At 36.5% G+C, this 25,708-nt stretch overlaps 1 protein-coding gene across 2 annotated transcripts in view; it reads left to right on the top strand.

Moving 5' to 3' along the window:
* Positions 1-25,708, top strand: part of CTNNA2 (catenin alpha 2) — a 1,184,370-nt gene that overhangs the window by 248,484 nt on the left and 910,178 nt on the right. For both annotated transcript variants that reach the window (XM_067007311.1, XM_059079035.2), the window contains exon 3: positions 3,418-3,613. In XM_067007311.1, the coding sequence (XP_066863412.1) occupies positions 3,418-3,613 (196 nt within the window). The remainder of the gene's footprint in view (positions 1-3,417; positions 3,614-25,708) is intronic.

The raw sequence follows: 25,708 nt of genomic DNA, 5'->3' as shown, positions 1-25,708 counted from the left end.
ATAAGATAAAAGTAATTTGATTTTGGCAACTTATTAATTACTTTAGTGAGAGATCAGTTTAAGAGGACTCTGCTACAGGAGGTGTGAGGATAAAAGCAGAATTTCATTGGGCTGAGAAATGAATGCAAAGAGAACACGGACACTTTAACACATATGCTTCTCATTTTAAAAAAATGTTGGCAGTGGCTAATAAAAGCTAAACTCCTTAGCTTGGCTTTCAGAGCCTTTAAAAGTTTTACTCCACCGCATCTATCTAATCTTGTTTCCTATATCATTCATATACAGCCGCCCTCTCAAGTGAGAACAGTCTCCTTACTACCTAGAAAACATCATGCCCAGTTTTACACGTCAATGTTCATGCTATTACTCCTAGTCTCTTTTGCTGGAACTTTATGTTTTCTATTTTTTTCCTTCTGCACAAAAGATGTGCTCACAAATTGTTAGAGAGGTAACGGGATTGTGTGGATCTTGAATGACTCTTGACTTGGGTGAAAGTTGATGTGGGGATTAGAGAGAGTGCCTGATTGGGGTAAGAGAAGGTGTACCATTCAACCAGGAATTTCTACAGAATAACCATCTCTTAAAAGGTTGCCAACAAGCTGCACTAGACCTTCAAAAGTCTGTAAGCCCCATCTACCCAAGACCTAGTCCCAGCCTGGATATCAGACTTAGACACAGAGATCTGTAGTCTCCAGAGCTCATTGGTGTGTCTCTCTATTATTTAAATCATCTTTCATGTTCATCATTACAATTATAATTTTCTTCATACAACATCCTATATTTTGTGTTATGGTTATCTCTGAGAATATCAATTTATGGTTATTGTGAATAGGATATTTTAAACTAGATTTTTCATTGGTAATGCTGTTCTATTAGGTTGTTATTGATTATCTAGTATTTAACCACTAATAGTAATAATAGTTTGTCTTTTAATTCTTTTGTAGTTTCTCGATACATTCATATTCTCTATAAGTAATGACAATTTAATGTGTCTACTTTCTAATGTTTATATCTCTTCTTTCTTTTTTCGTATCTAATATGTTGACTTTGTCCTTCAACAAAGCACTGAATAGCAATAGGGAGAGTTAACAATTACTTGTTTATTCTAGACTGATTAAGACATGAGCATTTATGGAACCTCATAATTTTCCTTCTATTCTGCTATCTTGTATCCCTTTACATTTTTCCACATGTGAATAAATGAGAGCTCTTACTAAAAGAGGACTGAATTGATTTGCTTCATTTGAAAGTAATCACATTTTTCTAAGAAACTTCCTGGTAATGTTCTATGTTTATTTTTTCCCACATACTGACACTTCATACTGACTTGTTATTATGAGCATTACCTAAACTGTGCTTAATACAGCAATGCACCATGAGACAATACAAAAATTGAAATCTGTTTGCCTTTGCAGAAGGTGAACCAGAATATAGTCATTTAGCTCTTTTGGTATTAATAGATTCACTGTCAGCTCCCACTCCCCAAAACTGCCAATATGCCTAACATTAATGGCTTCCAACTTCATCCATCCATTTTTTCTAATTTGAGAAGACTGAAAAGTTAGATCACAAAACTTCTCAAACTTATATATAAAATGAGAACAAATCAGATTTCATGAGAATAGGAATATTTTCCTCCAATAAAGAGCCTAGCCTAAATAGAGAAATTATGCACAGTGTAATGAATATAGACAACCAATATTTTACTGTAATTATGGAAAGGGATAGAGGTGCCAAGTATCACTACAATGGCAATCATATTACAACATATACATGTATTAACACACTATATACATGTATCAAATTAACATGTTGTACACCTTAACCTTATACAATGTTATATGGCAAATACATTTGATTAAAAAATAAAAATAAATACGAATAAAAGATTTTTGAGATGTTTGCTTAGGGAGCATAAGAGCTCGTTTCCAGGTAGCGGCTCTTTGGAGAGTTGGGGTTCCTGGAAGAGAGCTATGTTAATGTGCTAGAGTAAACCGTCGTTAAGGAGAACATTCCTGTACCTCCAAAAAGTAACTTTGGAGACAGGCTGTCTTTCTTCTGATGGTTGCCTCTGTGGGTGGAACTGAAAAGACTGCAAGGTGTTACTGACTGCATACGTATTTTACAGCTAACTAGCGTTTTCTGACAGTCTTATTCTTAATGACTTTATCTTTCTTTTTTTTGTCTAGTGTTAGTACTTAAATGTCCTTACAGAGTCCTTCTTTAATTCACTGTGTCTAATTATTAACAATCAAAAGAAAGCTGAATATGACAGCTCCCAATGCTGTATTCACCACTTCTGAAGTAATGGTTCTGCTATATTCATCATCTTGGTTCACATTTATTCAATACTTTTCTTCTGATATTATCTCTTGCCCTGTAAACTGACTGGACATTAATTGTGACTTTGCCTAATAACTGCTTGCTCTCGAATTTGGAGTAAATTGTAGAGACTATAGCATTTAGAACTTTTATGTGGACGGGCTTTCTTGATAAGCTCCAATAAGGGCTTTAGTTTGCTAACCAGGACACACGTCAGTGCAAATAAACCACAGCACCCACATTCTTATGAAGCTGATAAAAAAAATGCAGAGGTGTAGATGACTAGCTGAATAGAATATGGAACAGTTGCATTCATTTCCCTCCCAGACTTCTCACTGGCAGAAAATAAAGGTTCGGAAGTCTACAGGAGATAAGTTGTTTAAAAGATATTAAAAGCTTTGTTAGCAGATTAAATAGCTCTAGACAGAGTGCTAAAAGAAGTTTGGCAGGTGAGATATTGTATCCAAATTATGATACTTAGAAAAGGAGTGATAATGCAAATCTAATTTCAATTCTGGAAATTTTAGCAGGTTAACCAAATGTTGAGACTGAATCATTCGGTCTCTTTGGATCAAATTTACCATTTTGTTTTTATAAGATGAAATCAGAAATAGCAAGTCTCTTCAAAAGTCCTTGGTAAGTGACACATAAATAATGCATATTGATGGCCCACCATTTATTAACTACTCATGCACCTCTGCCCTGACTTTTGGGCTCAGTTATTGGTTCTTCTGATTCAAAGCTCAAAGGCAATTCTACATTTTATTTTATTTTATTTCCTCCCTGAAGCTGGGTATTCCAACCAGAGCTAAATTTGTCAACCTGTGAAAGCACCCCCTCCAGTGGATTGGAAACTTTGAGCTACTGGCAAATCTGCTTTTCTTCCTTATTCACATGCTTTTTTCTTCTACAGGAAATAAATTGCTGTTAATTTATATGCTAAACCATATAATTCCACATTTTCCTTAAGATAAGGCTACGTGATGTGTATTCATGACTTAATAAGCAAAGGATATTTTAAAATTATGAGATGATAATATGCTATTTCTAGACAGTTATGCAGAGTAATTTTACAGTTGTTCTTTTGTATTTAAGGTGACAACCCTTGTCAACACAAGCAACAAAGGCCCATCTGGTAAAAAGAAAGGGAGGTCAAAGAAAGCGCATGTACTGGCTGCATCTGTAGAGCAAGCCACTCAGAACTTTCTGGAAAAGGGTGAGCAGATCGCTAAGGAGAGTCAAGATCTCAAAGAAGAACTGGTCGCTGCTGTTGAGGATGTGCGCAAACAAGGTAGGCAGAATAATATTATTCTAAAGGGATGTATATTGATGTGTAACCAGTGGATTTTTCTCTAGAAAACTAAGACTACTCAAAAGAGCAGTCTTATTTTTTTTTCCTGTCTACACTTCTCATTTTTAATTTTGCTGGAATTAGATGCATAGACAGGTAGAGATTTTTTTTCTTGTAGCAATATAGCACAGCTGGAAACGCTCCATGTTTGCTGTTGCTTGAAAATCTTCAACTTGTTTTCTCCTGGAGATGAAACCAGACTCTTGTGTCAAACTCAGGCTTTAGGGAGGATAGGATGAGAAGACTGTACATTTATGGAATCATTGAAAATTCAAGATTTTAAGGATGAAGGGAAGAGAAGAATGTAGTGTAATAAAATTATTGTTTCTTTGTATGATTTCCAAATTTGTATTTTCAGTTCACAGCTTTCCTCAAAAATGTCTCTCTCTGGTTAGCTAGCTACCGACTGATCAATTATATATAGCTAGCAAAATAGCTATCGTACTATCAATATTTATTCAGCATATTTAAAATTTTTAATCGTGGTAAAATACATATAACATAAAATAGATCATCTTAATCATTTTAGGTGTAGAGTTCAGTCATGTAAAGTAGATTCACATGGTTGAGTAGGCCCATCTGCAGAACTCTTATAAAACTGAAATTCTGTACCTGTTAAACAACCCCCAATTTCGCCTTCCCTCTGGCTCCTGGCAACCATTATTTGACTTTCTTTTTCTATGAGTTTTACTACTCTAGATGCCTTACATAAGTGGAATCATATAGCATTTGTCTTTTTGTAACTGGCCTATTTCATTTAGCATGTCCTCCAGGTTTATCCATTTTGTAGTGCATGTCAAAATGTCCTTCCTTTTTAGGGCTAGATAATATTCTATCATATATTTATATGGTATTTTCTTTATCCATTCATCCATTGATGGACATTTGTGTCCCTTTCACCTTTTTGGCTATTGTGAATAATACTGCTGTGAACATGGGTATATAAATAATCTCTTCATTACCCTGCTTTCAGTTCTTTTGGATTTACACCCAGAGGTGGTATTGCTGGATCATATGGTAGTTCTATTTTTAATTATTTGAGAAACCTCCAGACTGTTTTCCATAGCCGCTGTACCATTTTACACTTCCATTAACAGTGCACAAGGGTTCCAGTTTCTCCACATCCTTGACAATGCTTGTTATTTTCTATTTTCTTTTTTAGTAGTCCTCATAATGGGTGTGAGGTGATATTGTGGTTTTGATTTGCATTTCTCTAATGATTAGTTATATTGAGCATTATTTCATATGCTTGTTGGCCTTATTTATATCTTCCTTGGAGAAATGTTTATTTAAGCCTTTTGCCTATTCTTCACTCAGGTTATTTATTTTATTATTGTTGTTGTTGTAGTTAAGAGTTCTAGGTATTGACCCCTTATCAGTTATTGTTTTGCAAATGTTTTCTCCCATTCTGTAGGCTACTTTTTCACTCTGTTTATTGTGTCCTTTGATACACAGAAGTTATTAATTTTGATGTAGTCTTGTTCAGCGGCTTTAGTTGAAAATTCTAAGACACCATGAAATTAGAACAGACACCTACCCCCAGCCTGGCCTGTGTCCTCCGTTTTCTATCTAATGAATGCCACACATATGTATCCAATTGCAGAAATCTTGGTATCATTCTTGCTACTTCTGTCTCCTTCCAAATACAGTCTATTACAAGACCCATAGATTTTAACTCCTAAATATCTCTTAAATTCACCAATTTCTGTTTTAGTTATTCAGAAGCACCATGTTTTACCTGTCCCAGGGCCTTTATACATGCTGTTTCCTCTCTCACAGTTAAGGATGACTCATTCTGCATATCCCAGCTCAAAGAACACTTTCCCAGGGAAACCTTCCCTGACTCTCCTGTCATACTTTTTCATGGATTTTTCCTTGTCACTTTCCACAGGATAATTTAATTTTTGTGAGGTGACTTGATTGATAACTTTCTTCTCTGCCACACTAGAAATTAAAGAAGGTAGAGAACACACTCTGTCTCTTTTGCGGTCATTGATTTGCAATGCTTAGCACTCATCAGACTTCAATAAATATTTGTTGAATGAATGAAAGAATAGATGAATGAGTGTTCTATCCCCTTTCTTCTTGCAAACCAATCACTTTTTAAATTCGCAGATGGATATTTGGCCCCTGGAAATAACAATCCTTCTTCATACTGCCATCTTCTTCCCCCTAAAAGTTAATTTTATTTACATTACACTCATGTAAATTGTTATTTTAATTTGAAGTGTTAAATTTTACATATTTCATCTAATGTGGATGGAGTATATTTGTGTGTGCATTTTAGCAACATGATAGCTTCCAAGTTTCCAAGTGCTATTGAAAACTGGTACTGCTTCTGAATTGCAGATGGACACGGGTTCATGCATCTGTAGCCTGGCTAGTTGTTTTTTTTTTTTTTGGTTGACTGATAGATAATAAATTTCACACATTAAAATGTACAATTTGATAAGTTTTTGTTTTTTGTGGTATACGGGCCTCTCACTGTTGTGGCTTCTCCTGTTGCGGAGCACAGGCTCCGGACGTGCAGGCTCAGCGACCATGGCTCACGGGCCTAGCCGCTCTGCGGCATGTGGGATCTTCGCGGACCGGGGCACGAACCCGCGTTCCCTGCATCGGCAGGCAGATTCTCAACCACTGCGCCACCAGGGAAGCCCCAATTTGATAAGTTTCAACAGGTGTGTGCACCATGAAACCATCACTACCATCAATATAGTGAACCTCTCCTTAGTACTGAGGATTTTTATTAACTGGTCTCTAGGCCATTTTCTCAAAGATTTATCTGTTATCAGACAAGTTACATTTTCTCATTTAGTTTCCTCAGTAACCTCTTAGTTCTCCCTTATTTTTTCCATAGAAGTTAGTTTTCACACCTTCTGTAGAAATTATATTTTAGATTTCTCAAAGCTTGTATGAAATGGTGTTTTGTGGACATAATATAATAACCAACATAGTTCTTGGCCAGACTGTCCTAGGAATATTAGAGTGAGAAATTATAAAGATGTTAATTTAGGACAGCTTACCATGGTTGTTATTCTAGAGGATATTTTAAATTTTCATTATATTACCCATTTCTTGTTAGAGAAAAATTATGCATAAGAAATGATGCTTATGTGTTGCCTAACTGCCATATGTCCTTTTCTGAACAGGGTCAAATTCAAGGAAATGTTGTTATATTTGCAAAATAACAAATTTTATTGGCAGAAGCCTTTGAAATTCTCTTGTGTTTATCTCATCTTCAAATACCTCTCAGTCTCAAATACACTTAAGACGTCTGTGCTGCTTTTCCCTGAGAACAAGGTCCTCACACTCTCCTTCCAGTTTTGTACCCACAGGCTCTCTTTTCTGCTTTCTGCCCCAACTCGGTTATTTGTTGTGTAATCTCCATAGCCTGTCTTGCTTTGCTCAAATTTTCTATTTGCCCATTACCCAGATTTTATTTGTAAGTGAGAGGCTGAGTTGACTTTCAGAGAGAGATGGGGAGAAAGGAACTTGGGAGAGTAAGTGAGGACTAGGGCAGGTGTGTATTTAGTCACTGAAACTTTGAAACATAGTATCTTTCCTTCCATCATAGAAATCTACTTTCTAATACATAAGATGATATTCAGAAATTATGAAAACACTGACATTTAGAAACAGTTTCCTCCTTTAAAGTGGCTCTAGCATCCACACATGCTTACTTATTAAATGATGTATACTTTCGGAATTAAATCTATTAGATATCTTTTACTATTGAGTTGTTTTTGCTTTTTTAAATCAAATGGCCAAAAGTATTGCCACTTTAAAATTTTAATTAATTCATTAATTAATTAATTTTTAGCTGCGTTGGGTCTTTGTTGCTGTGTGCAGGCTTTCTCTAGTTGCGGTGAGCGGGGGCCACTCTTCACTGCAGTGCATGGGCTTCTCATTGCGGTGGCTTCTCGTTGCAGAGCACGGGCTCTAGTTTCGCGGGCTTCAGTAGCTGTCGCTCCGCGGGCTCGAGCGCAGGGGCTTAGTTGCTCTACAGCATGTGGGATCTTCCTGAACCAGTGCTCGAAACCATGTCCCCTGCATTGGCAGGTGAATTCTTAACCACTGCACCACCAGGGAAGTCCCAGGATTGCCACTTTTAAAAAATATTTTCAGCCTGAGTAAATGCCTGAAGTTTTAGTATTGTACATCTCCATTTTCAGATTTTTAATATAGAACCACTTATTGTTCTTTTGAAGTTTCACAACATTCATGATTATAATTACTGTACTTTGGCAAGATTATATATGAAATTATCTATTTAACTATGTCATTATTGTATCTCATAGCGTTAAACGTAGTGTTGTTTGAATTTATTTATCATTTAAAAGAATATATCTTTAATCCTAGGCTGCATGTCAGGTTTTTTAAAGTGCTCAGTATGAGTGATGACGATATCTTTACCCTAGAATATTTCAGTAGAAGATTTTACTGTACTCCAAGTTATAAACTGCAAAAAAAGGTATTTGAGCAGGTTTATGACAGCATTTCTATTAAAAACAAGTAACAAAAATAAATTACCTAAATATATATAAAGAAGAGAAATCGTATTCAAAGCTTAGAACACTGATATTTTTGATTTGGATAAAGATGGGATATTTTAGACTTGGGTAAAGATGGTTGGTCAAGGGTGTGTGTGTGTGTGTGTGTGTGTGTGTCTGTTTTATCATAAGTAAAGTACTACATATATGTATATTGTCTTCCTAATTTAAATTTAAATTTCATTAGGATAGGACCAATGATGTGTGTGTATTTCTTTCTGCTCTTAAAGGACCTGGCATGATGCTATAGCACATGGCAGGTGATACTCAAAGAGGTTTACATGTGAAGTTAGCAGAGCATTGGATGTTTGATTAATATATCTGACTCAGTGTTACTTTGGCCATTGACTATATGATTTAAGCTAAATCACTTAACAGCTTTCAGCCTCAGTGTCTCCATTTTTCAAAAACAGACAATAATTGTTGTGTTTGCTTCATTGGGTTGTTTTCCATAATGGAGTCACAAGGATTTTTTGAGAAATTAAATTTTATATAAATGTCAGAGTCAATTTATTCATTATAATTTATGAAATCAATCTGTACTCCTTAAGAAAATAGCTTTCTTTCCTATTAATGATCAATCTTAGACCCAGGATCCTGGAGAGCTGAATCAGTGTCTAGCAGTCTCCTGAGGAGGATTGAATAGCTCAGTGTGGCTTAGAATTAGTGGTAGTTGTAAGTGGTCCCAGCAAACTATGATTGGATAGTTGTGCAGCCTGTGAACTCTACATAGAAAGGCTGCTACCGGGGATTGCAGCTGAGGGAGTTATTTCAATCAGGTCTTCATATTGAAGCTCTGGCCAACTTTGGGACAAAGAATGCCAAAACATTTTTAATGTTTACCACCAAGCTCTCCCTGCATTGAAGACTCTAGCTTCTAAACTATGGGCTAATCTAGTGGTTCTCAAATTTTAGCAAATGTTAGAATCACCTGAGGAGTTTTGGAAATTCTTGACATCTAGGCCTCAAGCCTTATCATTTAAGTCAGGAACTCTGAGGTGCAACCCAGGCATTGAGGTTTTTAAAGCTCCCCAGGTGATTCCTTTGTGCAGCCAATTTGAAAAGAAATAGACTAATTTGCTTCTTGCTCCTCAGCCCCACTTGGATGACTCATCAATCTGTGTTAGCTACTGGTTCACTTTAATGAGCTGATAGCAATCAGTCATTTTATGGGATTTATGAGCTTGTAGCTTACATAGAGTTAGATAGGGGAGACTTATGTAGCAGGGACAGCCTGATATTCTATATTAAGATGTTATGGATAGATATAATTCTATGCCAAATGATGTTTTACCATGCCTGATATTCTGTAGGCATTCAGGGAATATGTGTTGAGTATATAGTATAACTATAATATAAGTATATAGTAAAACTAAATCTGTAGAACAGTGAGATATTTAATATTGTTGTAAAAGAAAGCCATGTAGTTGGAATTAGCAAGAAGGAAGTGATGTTTAACCTGAGGATTGATTATAAGTTTGTGAGGGCTAGTGGGGTAAACATTTCAGATTTAAGCAATCTGATTTTAAAAGGCAAAGATATAAGAATGGCATTGATAATTGAGGGATGGATATAGAAGCCTTGATTTGATGATAATTTTCATATTCAGGCATAGTTAGAACTATGTGTAAAATGATGGAAAGGGACCAGATTAGAAAGTTCAGGAACTAGGTGACATGTAGACAACATGATGAAAGAGAGACAGGAAGGAAGGAAGTTAGAAGTCTGATTTTTACCCATTTAAGTGATGTTTTAGAGAGATTCATTTGGCAACTAAATGGAAAGTTTACTAAATCAGATGAAGACTGGACTCAGATTGCTTAGGTATTATTGTAATATTGCAAAGAGAAAAAAATGAAAAATACTTTGAGGGTCTGGGATTGGGGTGATGTCCATGGGAATAGAAATAAGAAGCTAAATGTTATAGACATTGCAAAATAGAATAAAAAAATTGCCACTTGTTGAAGGGAAGAGACAAAGGTCAATATTTATTCTATGTTTTTGGCCTTAGACAACTTAATTGGGACATCTTCAGGGGTGACGGGTGGGAAGGGAGGACCAATTTGATTTTAAACATTGATGGATGAGTGGAACTGCCTAGCAGATGGTTAATGCTATGGAAATGGAAGTTTGGGGAAACAGATATGTGGAAGTTTTTGGAGTTGATAAATGAAGCTTTCAGAATCAGAGCTTTCTTTGAGTACTTACCAATAGATAGAGAAGAGAAGAGGTTTAGTTTTGGAAGAAAATCTGAATTAAGGTTGAAAATGGGATAGAAATGAATCAGAGAGGGAAGGCATGCCTTGAAATGTGACCAGGGAGCAAAGATAGTACAGAATCCTGAGATCCAACAGAATAGAATACTTGCAAAAAAGACAGTGATCAATCCAGACTCTCGAACGTTGTTGCAATCATGTCAAACTCTTCTGTGATCGTGGAGGATGATTAATGAGAAAACGCCTTAGATTTTGCTAGAAAGATGTCATTAATTCTATTTAAAGTACATTTTCAGGAAGTTGCAAGGACAATAATTGCTAAATAAAAAGATGCTGAAAGAACAGAGTAGATGGTGAAGTAAAGGATGTAGGCAGGAAAGCTACCCATCCCCTTCTTTGGTCATCATTACGCTATATACTGCACATATTTCTTTTTGCCCCTGAAGATAATCTGAGACTCAAGTGAAGGACCACGTGTTATTATTTTGTGTACCTCTGGAGACTGGCAGAGTGCCTGGCACATGTGAGTACTTAATGCATGATCTTGAAGATTTTCACAGACAAGCAAAGAGTATGATTGTTTGCTTGCTCGCTTGCTTATTTTGTTCAGCCCAAATCAGAAGTATCAGAGCCTGTATCAAGAGAGGGAGCCACTGGTGAGACGAATTGTGGATACAAAGGGACAAAATGCAGGTTGGTTGCATGAGGTGATGCAGACTTCTTTATCTAAAAAGCTAGTAGGGGATTTCTCTGGTGGCACTGTGGTTAAGAATCCGCCTGCCAATGCAGGGGACACGGGGTCAAGCCCTGGTCTGGGAAGATCCCACGTGCTACAGAACAACTAAGCCTATGTGCCACACTGAGCCTGAGAGCCATAACTACTGAAGCCCATGCGCCTAGAGCCTGTGCTCCGCAACAAGAGAAGCCACCACAATGAGAAGTCCGCGCACCTCAATGAATAGTAGCCCCTGCTCACTACAACTAGAGAAAGCCCACGCACAGCCATGAAGACCCAAGGCAGACAAAAATAAATAAGTAAATAAGTAAATAAAAAAATAATAAAAATAAAAAGCTAGTAGGGAAGAGAGGTATACCCAACAATGGGTTTTACAGAAAACATCAGAACGAAAGCAGATTGGATGAAATGTTCTCAATTATTTTGAATAAAAGAGGAGATGTTTTAATGGACCATGGATATCCGATATTTGAACACTGCTGTAGATGCTTTTATTTTTATTTTTTTATTTTTTAATTTTATTTTTGTAGATGCTTTTATATTTTTTGTCTGTTACTGGCATCTATGTGAATCTCTCACATGTTTCAAGGGATTTTCTTTATTGAATACAACTGACTGTTACTCCTTCCTTGGATGCAGTTTAAAAGGCCAATTTATAACAGGCTTAAATATCTAAGAATTTTTTTAATTTAATTTGTTTATTTGGTGGGTAACAATATCTGCTATCAATGGAATGCTCACATATTGTCTTTGTGAATCTTCTTAGATTTGAAGTAGATCCAAAAACTGTCATTTGAAAGATAGGCATTGTCCTTCATGTTTGCCCAATAAGCAGATTAATTTAATGGTGTAACACAGCAGTTGGTTCTGTGCTATTTCATTATATTTCCATACCCTCTTAAGCCTTGGAGCAGTTGCTTGGGTTTTCAGTCTTCTGTCAACAGCCCACTCTCTGTCTGGGCAAGACAAATCAAAAAAATTAAGACATGGCCCAGCCAATAAGATGTGCCAGGCCAGGGTGTAGACAGAAATGTACATGGCCTTAACCCAACATTAAGAGGGACCTCATGGAGCAAAGTGATAAGAGGTATAGATAAAAGAGGTACAGATAGATGAAAGAGGTAGCTTCTTCATGGAAGCATTTCCTAAATCAAAGAGATGGTCAAACCTTTCACTGTTCATTCAAGCTTTTCTTTGTTTTGATACAATTTCAAATGTGGAGTGATATGGTTATATCAACTAGTTCCACTATTACTCTTATTTTTTTACCCAATCAATATTTATTGAGTAACTGATGAACAGTGGGCAGAGGCAGACAGAACAAGACTGAGAAAAAGTAACAGAGGGAGAGAGAAAGGTGTCCTCACATCTCTGAGGAGGAATAAATCTTTGCCTCTTCACTGTTGTGGCCTCTCCCATTGTGGAGCACAGGCTCCGGACGCACCGGCTCAGCGGCCATGGCTCACGGGCCCAGCTGCTCTGCGGCATGTGGGATCTTCCCGGACCAGGACACGAACCCGTGTCCCCTGCATCGGCGGGCAGACGCTCAACCACTGCGCCACCAGGGAAGCCCAAATCTTTGCCTCTTGATGACCTGCTAGCTTTCTCCTTCACCATTCGCTTTGGTATTGACATGCAGTACTGGTGGAATGAGCTGTCCAACAGAAACTCCCATTTATATCAACTGTGTCAATTCCCCAGCTGAGATCTGGTCAGAGGCCAGGGATCTCAGGTATCCCTTGCTTTATTCCTCTACTCTTTGCATCCTGAATGCTTGAGTCTCCTAGAGATACTGAACTCCCTTTTTCTGTACTGTGCGGCGGCCTGACTACCCTTATATGGATGGTACTTTCCTGTATTGTGTGGGGTCCTCTTGTCATGGGGTGATATTTCACTCCTGTATGGCTGGAGAGCTAGGGGAGCAGGTGCTTCCAATGAAAGGGAGCACCTTCAGAGAACAAGAGAATTCTAGGACAGAAAATGGGGATTTGAGAGGCAAAAACTAGATGAGAAAGAAAGAGAACTCATTTCTCATCACATGTCTCACTTCTTGGAGCCTGGACTTTGCTGAGTAGGATCCATTACTGTAAAAAAATAATATTATTCAAGTAATGTAATAGAGTGCATGTTTATTAGATCAAGTAAGGGCAGACCTTGTAGTTGGTATGGTGAGTGTCTCTGCAGCCTCAGACTGCAGCTGAGTCAGGGATCTGGTGATGCTTTGTTGTGTCCCTACACTGCTGTTCACCGTCCCTCCCATGGCACCTGCTTCCCTCCTTTATAGAGGTTTCTTTCACAAGTGTTTCTCAGAGTGAAGTTCACAGACCACCTGGTTCAGAATTACCTGGGTGAGGTTGGGCAATGTCCATAAAAAATGGATATTCCTGGGCCTAGCCACAAACCTAGATTCAGTATGGCTGGGGTAACACTGGGAATCTATGTTTCCAGGTGGTACCCCAAATGAATCTTATGCTTTTAAAGTTTGAGAATCGTTAATAGCCTAAACTTATTACATCTTTATATACATCATCTTTAACTAAAGTCTTTATTTCCATTGAAAAGGATGATCAATCCTATCCAGGATTGAGATAAATTTTCAGAAGTTTTGCTATCAGAAGTTAAAAAAATACAAAAAACCTAGAGATATATACGATGACAAAAATGATAAAAAAGAGGTTTGATATGAAAGTATCATGAAGAAAAACATGCATAAATGTGAAAATGCCATACGCCTTAGGGTTCATCTTAATGCAGATTTTAACATTTGCAGTAGTTTTATCTATTGCATATTTTGTTAAATAAAATACACCAGTGCGCCAAAGCTTGCACTAGTTGAGGGCTCAGGAATATGCCACATCAACCTGGAGCCCTGTTTGTGGCTCTTGTTGCAACATATTGGGAGATAATGGTAGACAATTCTTTCATCCCAGCCCTCTTTCTGGAGACGTTGGGTTTTTAAAATGCTGTAATCTTTCAGCAAGAATAATGAACATAATAGCTTCCATTCTTTGGTTGTTACTCCATTTGTAATAGACTTTGTATGTGTTCTCTTAACATTGTCGACTGAAAAAATTGCACAATGTGGAGGTTGTGAGTTAGATTTTATGTGGGGCAACATAAGCGTCATAGCCTGGGAGACGGCCTCATGGCTAGCTCTGAGGAACTGCTCTGAAGAAGTGGGGTGGTTGTGGTCGGTATATATGTGATTTTGGTGAAGGGGGAGACATGCATTCAAGCGCACATTTTGGCAGAGGGTTGCTGCTAGTCACAAGAAGGTTGCTGCTCATCCATTAATGATTTTAGAGCTTTCCTAGATATGAGAGGATGCAAGAAATTGGGCTCATAAAATCTTTTCCTGAAAATATCTAACTATCTGAAGCGTGTTCTGCCAGGTTTTCCCAGAGCACAAGAGTGCCTCATTCCTGATCTATGCCCTGAACTCCTTTCAGGGTGTGTCCTGACCTGATCGTTGTAGAGCCAGATGGCAAGTGACAATTTTTAGTTGACAACATCATTCTGTTAGTTATTTCAAGTCCATACTGATGCTGAAAGAGCTCCATGTCCATTAATTGACTAATTCAACAAATATTTATTAAGTATCTGAGAAGCACATGTACTATTTGCAGAGTTGGGAGTATAAAATACAAAAGAAAGAAAACACATTCTCTGCCTATAGGAATATTACATTCTGATAAGAGACAGACAATTAATACCAAAAAATTAAACAGGGTGATGATTTCAGGCTATAGAAGTGCAATTTAAAAATGGAACCACCAAAAGCATGGTAAATGAAAGATAAATTGGTAAGTTGAACTTAAAATTGAGACCTTTTTCTCTGTGAAAGACAATGAAGAAAAATCATAAACTGGAAGAAAATATTAGTAAGTCACATATCTGATAAAGGACTTGTATCTAAAATATATAAAGAACTCTAAAAAATTCAACAATAAGAAAAGGAACTATCAGATTCAAAAATAGGCAAATGACCTGAAGATATACAGATGGAAAATAAGCATATGAAAAAAATGTTCAACATCATTTGTCATTAGGGAAATGCAAATTAAAACAAGAAAGAGATTTCACTGTATGCCTACTAGAGTCAATGAAATCCTCCAAATTAACAGTAACAAATGCTGGTGAGGATGTGGAACAATAGGAACCCTTGTACATTCAGATGCAAAATGAATTAGCCATTTTGGAAGCCATTTTGGAAGACAGTTTGGTGTTTTTTGTTTTTAATAAAAGTAAACATAGAATTACCGTACAACCCATCAGTCTCAGTCCTAGGGATTTACCCTACTGATTTGAAAACTTGTGCCTCTACAAAAATCACCTAAACTTGTTGCATGAAAAAAAAAAAAAGCTTTATTTTAGAATACTTTTAGATTTACTGAAAATTTGCAAAGGTAATATAGAAAATTTTCATAACCCTACACCCAGTTTCCCTATTATTAACGTCTAATATTATTATGGTACATTTGTAACAATTAATGAACCAATATTGATACATTATTAGTTGAGCTGAGCACAATAGTAAGAAACCATAATAACGAGCCCATGTGTGTATGTACTTAGCAAAATGGCAAGGACACAATGCAGTGTGGATGCTAAAATATTCCTAAACTGATTTGCAAAGAACGGTAAATTATACATCTGCATGAATATAATGGGAAATCTGGTTTCAAAGATTGCCAACTGAGGACTATTCCCTTTAATACCCTTTACTGAGGTCCAAACTTGTCAACTTAAGGAAAACTGTTCTTACCTTTCACAGAAAAGATTTAAAGAGGCTTACAGGGATATACAAAACACAGTAAGAAAGAAAATAGAAATCCATGGAAAAGAAGAAAAAACAATGTCAGAGACTAAAGAGGAGCTAGGCATGCTATTCATACGGATCCACCCTGGGATGGGACCAGGTGTCAGGAAGGGGCATGGTGGCAGGCGTGACGCAGTGGATCCAGAGTCAGATTCCATTCTGTAGTTTTCATGCTGCATTAGCTGTGTGACGTGGGCAAGTTACTTATCCTCTCTGCCCCAGTGTTTGCATGAGTTAAGTGGGGCTATTCATACACACACTTCCCAGACTGCTGTGGAGAGCAGATGATGGGATGCATGTAAAGTGCTTCGCACCAGACCTAGCAGCTGCAGGCTCTAAAAGCCTGGTGGCTCTTGCCTTTATCATTATCATCATTGTTATGGTACTTGCTACAACTGAGCAACAAATTGCGCTCTTACGCTTTATAACAGACCAGTTATAAATGTAAAGTTTTATGATATTTTAATTATAAAATTAAAAACAATCTTTCAGGTGGATCACTCAATAACCTCCATTTCATTTGAATTTCACCTTGCTTTAAGGTAAGATTAAACCAAACATCTGATCCCTACCATGCATAAAAGGAAATATGCTACATTACCACATAAAGAAAACTGGTTATCAAGCATTTCCTCCCTAATAGCTAAGTCTGTAATTCAATCAAAAATGCATTTGACGTAAGCATCTTGAATAACAACGGGGTAAGATTGTCCAAAATGAAGCTGATTCACCGATGCATCCCTAATTATGATATATGCCAGCAACTTGATGCAATCCAGGCTGTCTTCATTAGCAATGGACCCCTCTGTAATTGAGACCAAGTGAGCAAGCTTTTGGAAAAGAAAATAAAATGGGAGAAGAATCTAAAAAAGAGTGGTTTTATATATATATATATATATATATATATATATATATATATATATATATAACTGATTCACTTTGCTGTACAGCAGAAACGAACACATTTTAAATCAACTATATTCCAATTTAAAAAAGAATGTTAAAAAAAAAAAGAAAATAAATGGGCAAGGCAAACAGCTTCTAAAGCCATGCCGAATTTTGCTAAGTGCATGCTAACATAAGGTCCTAGAAGACTGGCCCTCGGGAGTGACATACAGGCAATATGGAAAAATCAGACCTTACAATAAATTACAGAGATGCCATCTCAACATCTCAAAGCTAAGCAGAGAGAATCTTAATCATTATAAGCTAATAATGGACTTCCTGTTAACTTGGAGAGAAAAGGGTAGCTAGGAAAGGCAGCAGATGAATGACTTCTTTTTAAATCAAGAGTCACTGCCTAATGCTGTTTACCTGTACTCTTGTTCTCATGGGTCAAAAAAGAATGAAGAGGGCTTCCCTCGTGGCGCAGTGGTTGAGAATCCGCCTGCCGATGCAGGGGACACGGGTTCGTGCCCCGGTCTGGGAGGATCCCACGTGCCGCAGAGCCGCTGGGCCCGTGAGCCATGGCCGCTGAGCCTGCGCGTCCGGAGCCTGTGCTCCGCAACGGGAGAGGCCACAACAGTGAGAGGCTCGCGTACCACACACAAAAAAAAAAAAAAAAAAAAAAAGAATGAAGAGCCACTTCTTCTCCCAAACCTACCCTCCACTGGAGCTTTTGGTCCCCTTCGCCTGTCACCTTTTGGAAGACTCAACTTGGGTGATCTCATCCCACTCTGGAATTATCAGTTTCTTCCTTTCTACCAGAACGGTTCAAACAGATGCAAATGTGATGGTTAAAACAAACAGAAAGCCTTACCTAACTGCAAACCACCTCCAACAACCCCATTTTTCTTACCCCACAGTTACTTTTCTTTTTATCATGCAATATAATAGATACAGAACCACATGAGGAATAACAAGAATACCAGTATGCCCTTTGCTTAAGAAATAAAGCTTTGTCCATGGAGTGGAAGCTGCCTGCTTATTACCTCAATGTCTGTATATCCTTCCCTTCCTGCTCTCACTGCTCAGCTTGGCCAGGGAACCACAGTCCTGAATTTGATGTCCGTATTTTCCATGCATTTCCCCCATCATTTTATTATGAAAATGTTCAGACATTGAACAGTTTTCCAGGGAATCCCTGCGAAACCGCGACCTAAATCTGTCATTAACATTTTGCCGTACTTGCTCTATCACAAATCTATCTCCCATGAGTTTTTAAAATAAATGTGCTATGGGTGGTCTCTTTGTCACTCGCACCATTCTGGCTTTCAGACTGAGCACTCCGTGGAACCTGCTGTGGTCAGAGTTACTGGGTTCAGCTGTCGGTCATATCTGGCCATTTCTCTCCACGGCTTTGTTCAGTCTCTCAATAGCATCACGTGGAGTTGACAGCCATGCTTCCCTCCTGGCCACCCCTATTTCTCATGGCTTTTGCCTTCACAGTATCTCCTTTCCTCCACCTCCTTCTGGTTCCACATCTGCTTAAGAATCTAAGTTTTGGAATGTGCCAGGGCTCAGGCCTGGGCTTTCTTTTCTTCTCTGTCAGTCATCTCACTCTATATGCCAAAGACTCCAAAATGTTTACCTCTGGACCTCTGCTGAAGATAAATCTGTGTAATATTGCTCTCACTCAAACCCAAATACACCTTCCTTTATTTTTTCCCCATTTAGTCTCATGGGACTAACAACTTAGTTAGTTGAGTCAATAGCATGAGTTATACTTTATTCCTTCCCTCACATCCAGAGCCATAATTTAATTTTATTAGCCTAACTCCAAAATATACCCTACATCCATCCATTTTAAGGCAATATAGCATAGCTATAACGTAAGTTATGAAACTAGACAACCTACATTTGAAACCTGACTCCAGCATTTACTAACTGTGTGATAAGTCACTTAATACCCCATAGGACTCAGTTTCATCACCCGTACGTTGGGAATAACAGTAGTACCTATCTTTGGGGGTAGCTGTTAATATAGGCAGAGTACTTAAATCAATGACTAACACATAGTGAGCTATGTGTTAAATTAGCTATAAATGCTAATTTAAAACACTTGTTCAGAAAGGCCTTTCCTAACCCCTCCATAGAGAACAAAGTAGAAAAAAATTTTTTTTTTGGTGGGGAGGAACCTATAAGACAACTAAAAGAGAGGATAGGTTTATCAGTCAGATTCTCCAGAGAAACAGAAGCAGTAGGCTATATATGTACATATATCAGGAGATTTATTTTAAGGAATTGGTTCCCGTGATTGTAGAAGCTAGCAAGTGGGGTAGGCTAGCAGGCTGGAAACTCAGACAGGAGTCAGTGCTGCAGTCTTGAGGCAGAGTATCTTCCCCTTCAGCAGTTCTCTGTTTTTGCTTTTAAGGCCTTCCAACTGATTGGATGAGGCCCACCCACATTATCAAGGGTAATCTTCTTTACTTAAGCTGATAATAGGGGCTCATGTATGTGTGGGTCTGTTTCTGTGCTCTCTGTTCTGTTCCATTGGTCTATGTGTCTGTCTTTTCACCAGTATCGGACTGTCTTGATTACTGTGGTCTTGTAAGTCTTGAAATTAGGTAGGGAAAGTTCTGCAACTTTGTTCTTCTCTATTAAAATTACTTTGGATAGTCTAGATCCTTTGAATTTTATATAAATTTCAGAATCAGCCAATTATCTAGTTATTTAAGCCTGCAGAAATTTGTATCGGGATTGCTTTGAATCTGTAGATCAATTTAATGATAATAACTATTAACAGAGTCTTTGAACTCTGTATGAACATGATATACACTTCCATTTATTGAGATCTTGTTAAATTCTCTCAGCAATGTTTTGTAGTTGTCATTGTAGGAGTCTTGGACATATTTTGCTGGATTTATTCCTAGGTATTTTATGTTTTTGTTGCTGCTTTGAATGGGATTTTAAAAATTTAGCTTCCCAATTGTTTACTGCTACTGTATGGGGGATGCAGTTGATTTTTCTGTGTTGACCTTGTATCCTATGACATTGCTAGATTCATTTATTTGTTCTAGTAGCTGATTGTAGGTTTTCTGCAGCTTTCTACTTATGCATTCATGTCACTTGCAAATAGTGTTTCTTGTAAAGAAAAGCACAAAAACAAGTCCTGCCGAGTTTTTCCTCTGTACATTTCTATTTCTCCAATTCCATGCTCTATTTCTTAGAAGTGAGTCACCTAGTCCAGCTCATAGTCAGTAGAAGGGGAATTAAGCTTCACCTCTTGGAGGAAGAAGTAGCAAATAATTTGTGAGTATATGTTTAAAAATAAACAGCCATAAATATTAATTAAAATTTGGAGGTGAGGTACTTTGAAGCTATGCAAATATTCTGTTTTTCCTTAAAGTTTTACCCATTAAGTTTAACATTCATCAGTGGATCTTACCTGCAGCAAATTACTACTTTGGTGTTCTAATGGTGATGTTCTATGTCCCTCATATCATCTACATTTATTACTGGGAATTATTCTGTAAGTTCGTTCTACCTTATTTATTTATTTATTTAAATCCTTAATTTATATAAGTATGGATGTTTTTATTCATTGGGACATAATCAAATAATATCTTATTTTTTTCAAATTGATCGAGTTTTGTTCTTCAGAAGCTCTTTGGTGTTGGCTCATGTCCCTTTGACATGACTAATGTGTTAGGCAGAATTTTATAGATATTCCCCTCAAGCTTCCTGTTCTTTGGTTATCCAATAAAACACTAATCTCGGGGGAAAAAAATAGTAAAGTTAAACTAATAATGGATTTTCACCACATTTACAAAATACCTTGAAAGTAGCACACATATCAGTGCTTGATAAAATAATTGGGTGCCATAGCCTGACCAAGTTGATACGTTAGGCTAATCATCACTATGGGTAACAGTAGATAAATGATTCTTTATGAACTTGAAACAATTACATATAGATGAGACTACCTATATTTTTCCTAAACCTCCATATTATGCAGTGTTTATGAGCTTGCCTTTGGAAGTATGTTGCCACCTGGTGCTGAATTTCTCTTGAAAGACCCTTAACCTACCAAATGAAGGCTGTGGTGTTACAGATGTCAGAGGAAGGTGCCCTGTGGTTTTCCATATGTGCTTCTGGGGAACAGTGGAAGTTTAGTTCTGCCAAAAGTCACCTTCTGCAACCAGCCATCTTGTGTCAGAATTCTTGTTTGTCAAATAATATTGACAAAATAATATTGTCAAATAATATTGGCAAAATGATATTGTCAAAATAATACCACAAAATTTTAAGTGTTAGATAAATGCCATAAAAGAATTTGAGAAAGCATGAAGCACTTTTCAAATTAAATATGTGAATATTCAATTGCTTTTAAAGGCATGCTTTAAAAAATGAAACTAAAAGATAAGCCAAAAAGCTGTATTTTCTAAGTAAATATTTAGATACTTTTTCCAACTTTGGTTTAATCCATGTTTTAAGTTTGTATTTCTTATCATTTTAATGTGGATGAAGAAGGATTTAATGAACTGTTGTCATGATTTATTTGAAATTCTACTTTAAAAAAATACTTCTAACAACCAAAAAGAACAACTCAAATTTGTTCGTTCTATTAAGCCAATCTGGCCTTTCATTTCGAATTTCTAAAAATAATTGATGCTATGTAAGTCAGCGCATATTGTATTTCAGTGTTTATGCCATTTCTTTTTATACTCTGTGTTCTTATGGATGGAATAAAATTTGAGCTCAAGTATGATTGCCTTTGTAAGGCATAAAAATATTTAATAACATTGCCTTTTAAAAAGCCCTTAAAATGTGCACTGTATTTGAATGGGCTGCAGTTTGTTGCTTCTTATAATAATTATAATTCACTGATGCAGATTCATATGGGATTATTTAAGGGATGAAAGATCAAAAGTATTAAATATTTACATTCATTAGAATGTGGGTTTGGTTTTTTTTTTTTTTAATATAAGCAGAAAAGGAAAACGAATTGGTTTACATCGGACTGTAGGCTTAATGAACTTACTGCTTTGGTAATTTCTTAAATGTCACAACCAAAAAGATTGACCTGTTTCTCTGTGGGCTTCCATTGAAACAGTAGATGATGTTTAAAATAAGAATGTAAGTATTATAACTAATATGTCTCCTTTCCATGCCAAAAGCTTCAAATAACAGGAGGTTGCTCTTCTTCGTACATTAATCTCCTGAGAGCTCCCATGTGTGTGTTTGTGTTCCTCAAGAGAAGGGGAACAGGATGGCTTCATCAATAATTAAGCTTGTTTCTCTGAGAAAGCCTACTTTCATCTCAGGTCTTAATTTCTCAAATAAGAAACAATATCTTCAAGTGAGTTATTCTCTAATATCTCATATATTTTGGTCTTGTTTAAAAAGGAAGAGGAAGTAGAATTAAGAATAAGTATGCACAGCCCTCTGTTGGGTTTTTGTTTAGAATATTTTTTCCAGCTTGAGACATCATTGGTATATAACATTATATAAGTTTAAGGTATACAATGTGAAGGTTTAATTCCCATATATTGTAAAAGGTTTATCACAATAGGGTTAGTTAACACTTCCTTCACCTCACATAATTAGCATTTTGCTGTTATGGTAAGAATATTTAAGATCTACTCTCTTAGCAAATTTCCCATATGCAATACAGTGTTGTTAACTATAGTCACCATGCGGGACATTACATCCCCAGAACTTACTCTTCTTAAAACTGGAAGCTGTACCCTTTCGCCAACATATCCTTATTTCCCTCACCCCACAGCCCCTGGCAACCATTAATCTACTTTCTGTTTCTATGAGTTCAGCTTTTCTAGAATCCACTTATAAGTGAGACCATACAGTGTTTGTCTTTTTGTGTTTGACTTATTTCATTTCATGGATGCCGTCAAGGTTCATTTGTTGTCACAAATGGTAAGATTTCCTTCTTTTTTAAGGATGACTAATATTCCATCACATATTAATCCTTTCCGACATTTGTTATCTCTTTTCCTTTTGATAATAGACATCCTAACTGGTGTGAGGTGATATCTCATTGTGGTTTCGATTTGCATTGCCCTGGCGATCAGTGATGTTGAGCATCTTTTCATGTACTCATTGACCATTTGTATGTCTTCTTTGGAAAAATGTCTATTCAGGACCTATGCCCATTTTTAATTGGATTATTATTTTTTTGCTATTGAATTATATGAGTTCCTTGTATATTTTAGATTGGATCCCTTATCAGATACATGGTTTGCAGATATTTTCTCCTATCTTGTAAGGTGGCTTTTCATTTTGTCGATTGCCTATGTTGGATTTTGTTTAGTCAACCAAGACATGGTTAAGTTCTGAGGAGCTTCTATTCCAATTGTGAAGGCAAGGGAAGTGCCAGGGAGAACACTGAAAAAAATATAAAGCTATAAGCATTTTTAAGAAAAATACAGCTTCCTTGCAGAGGTCCCTCCTGGTTCTTTTATTTCAGCATTGGGAAACAGATCATTGCATTGTTTAGGGGTGGTGATCTGAGGAAAATAAATAGATTTCATGATTTTTATTAGTTTTTTTTTTTCAATCCTGGATAAGATATACTCTGCGTAGAGGGTTCTGGAGCTTAAACAATAAAGCTAAGAGAAGTATTAGAAATATCTTGAAGATAATTGGCCTACTTCTTTCGGCTTTCAGACAGGACCTGGTTAAAAATCAATATCTTTAATTCATATTTATACTTTATAATGTTCTTTCTTGAGTAAATGAAAATAATCACTAAAATAATTAAGAATCTTTCTACTCTGCTCTTTCTACTCCCACGTTCAGCTTTTAAGAAAAAGATAAATTCTGAAACATGCAGTTATATGAACTTAATAATAATGATCTTATATCCATATAATAACATGGGGATAAAAATCTTATATCTCCAATAATAATGATCTTAAGTCTAGTTCTAATGAAGTATAGTTATACATAACTCATACATCTACACAGTTTTATATTGTTTTAAATTCTAAACGTGTACCTCCTACTCCAAGAGTGCCAGGGTATTTTAGACATGCTTTCAAGGATTGGAACAAACTCTTTTTCAGGATTAGCCATTAGTTTACTACAACTTTAACCAAATGCTTTTGTCCCAGTAATTTGTGGGGTCTTACTCTGGTAAGTTTTTATATCTTTCAGATGTTTAGAAACAGTCCTATTTGACAGACTTGTGATTGACAATTTAGATAATGATGGCCACCCCCTTTCTCTTTCCATTTTAATTAAATCTATACTACTAATATTTTCGGCCTTTTTAAAAAAAATACTGTTCAATTTACATTTCTCTACAGTAAAATAATTTATAAACTCAAGCCAATTCGTCCAGGTGTAGAATAAGATTGATGCTGCTATGTTTCTTCCTTGTTTTGTTGAATAATTCAACTTTATTTTCATCTTGCACAGACCCTGATATCTTTCTTTCATGCAGCGGAAATTGGTTTGAATTTATTGCACACTTTCATCCCCAGATTCTTTCTGTGTAGCTTCTCCTCCATTGCCTTTCACATCCAGAAAATCACTATTTAGGTGTTTATTACTTGTATTTTTTTTCACCTTGACTATCAACATTGTCTGTTTATATCCTACCTTTTCCTTTTATCGCAAAGGGCATTGCAAGGTAAAAGTAGGCTATGCGTTAAAAGTACTAAACCACTTATTATTTCTTATATAGTTTTCTAACATCTCTGCATAGCGGTATTGTTTTTCCATTTCTGTGCAAGCAAGTCATCATCAAACCTAATATCTAATACTATCCATCTGTGTTATTATAAAGCCACAGTCACAGAGTAATATAATTTTTTGATCTGAAAAGGAACTTGAAGGTTACACTGTTTCCTGATATTCTAAAGATGAGGAATTGGACTCCTAGATTTGCCTATTAGATGTGTTAGATTTCACAACCCATTAGAGGAGGATCACGGCTAGAGGATGGGTTTTCAGGTATGATACTCTTTTTCTCTATGCTGTTTAATATGAAGTAATCAAATTGATAGAAGTTGTATTTCAAAGCTTTTGTTGACTGTGTGGTACCTGGAATGTATTAGGGCTCATATTAAGACAACATCTCACTCTATCCATTCCCCTTCCCCTTAAAGAATAGGAATAGTGAAATGGTCCAAAGACATATTGGATAATGGCATCCTTGAGGATACACAGTTACACAGATAGGTAACTGTCCTAATGGCTCCACATAAGGAAGGACAAAGGAAATTTTCATTTATACTACCAGTTCCTACTCTCCAGTGGGGAAAGTGTTACAAAATACTGTGGAGGAGTTAATTGAATAATGTATAGTAAACTTTGGTTAGCAACATGTATGTATGAATCACCTTTAATAAGCAAAGTATTTCATATTAAAAACATTATCATCTAAATTTAAAGGCAACTCAGTAATTTGGTTTTACTTATTTTAGCCCTGTGTTTCTAGTTATTTCAATAGCACAGAGCTGCAGGCAATATATTACCAAGGAAGTATCATTCAAACAATACAAATATATATTGTATTTACATTAGCAGTAAGTGTGTGGAGAGGCATATTCGAATCGCAGCATACATGAAGTCTAATAATTGAAACTTTTAGGCCAGAAATGCTATTGAAAAGTTGTGTGTCACTAACATTATTCAAACAACCCACAACGACTAAATTGATAATGAAGCAGGTAAAGAAACAGTGATTTATAATTAAAATGTATAATAGCAGCTATCAATACTGATGACATAACCATGGTAGACTCTGCTCACCAAACTATTTCATTTTCCTCCTGACCTAAAAGCTGCATTTACCACCCTCCTCTGCAG

This window comes from Kogia breviceps, chromosome 11, assembly GCF_026419965.1.
Source record: "Kogia breviceps isolate mKogBre1 chromosome 11, mKogBre1 haplotype 1, whole genome shotgun sequence".
NCBI classification, from domain to species: Eukaryota; Metazoa; Chordata; class Mammalia; order Artiodactyla; family Physeteridae; genus Kogia; species Kogia breviceps.
Note: the sequence above shows the minus strand (reverse complement) of the source record. Positions and strands in the feature narration are given on the sequence as shown.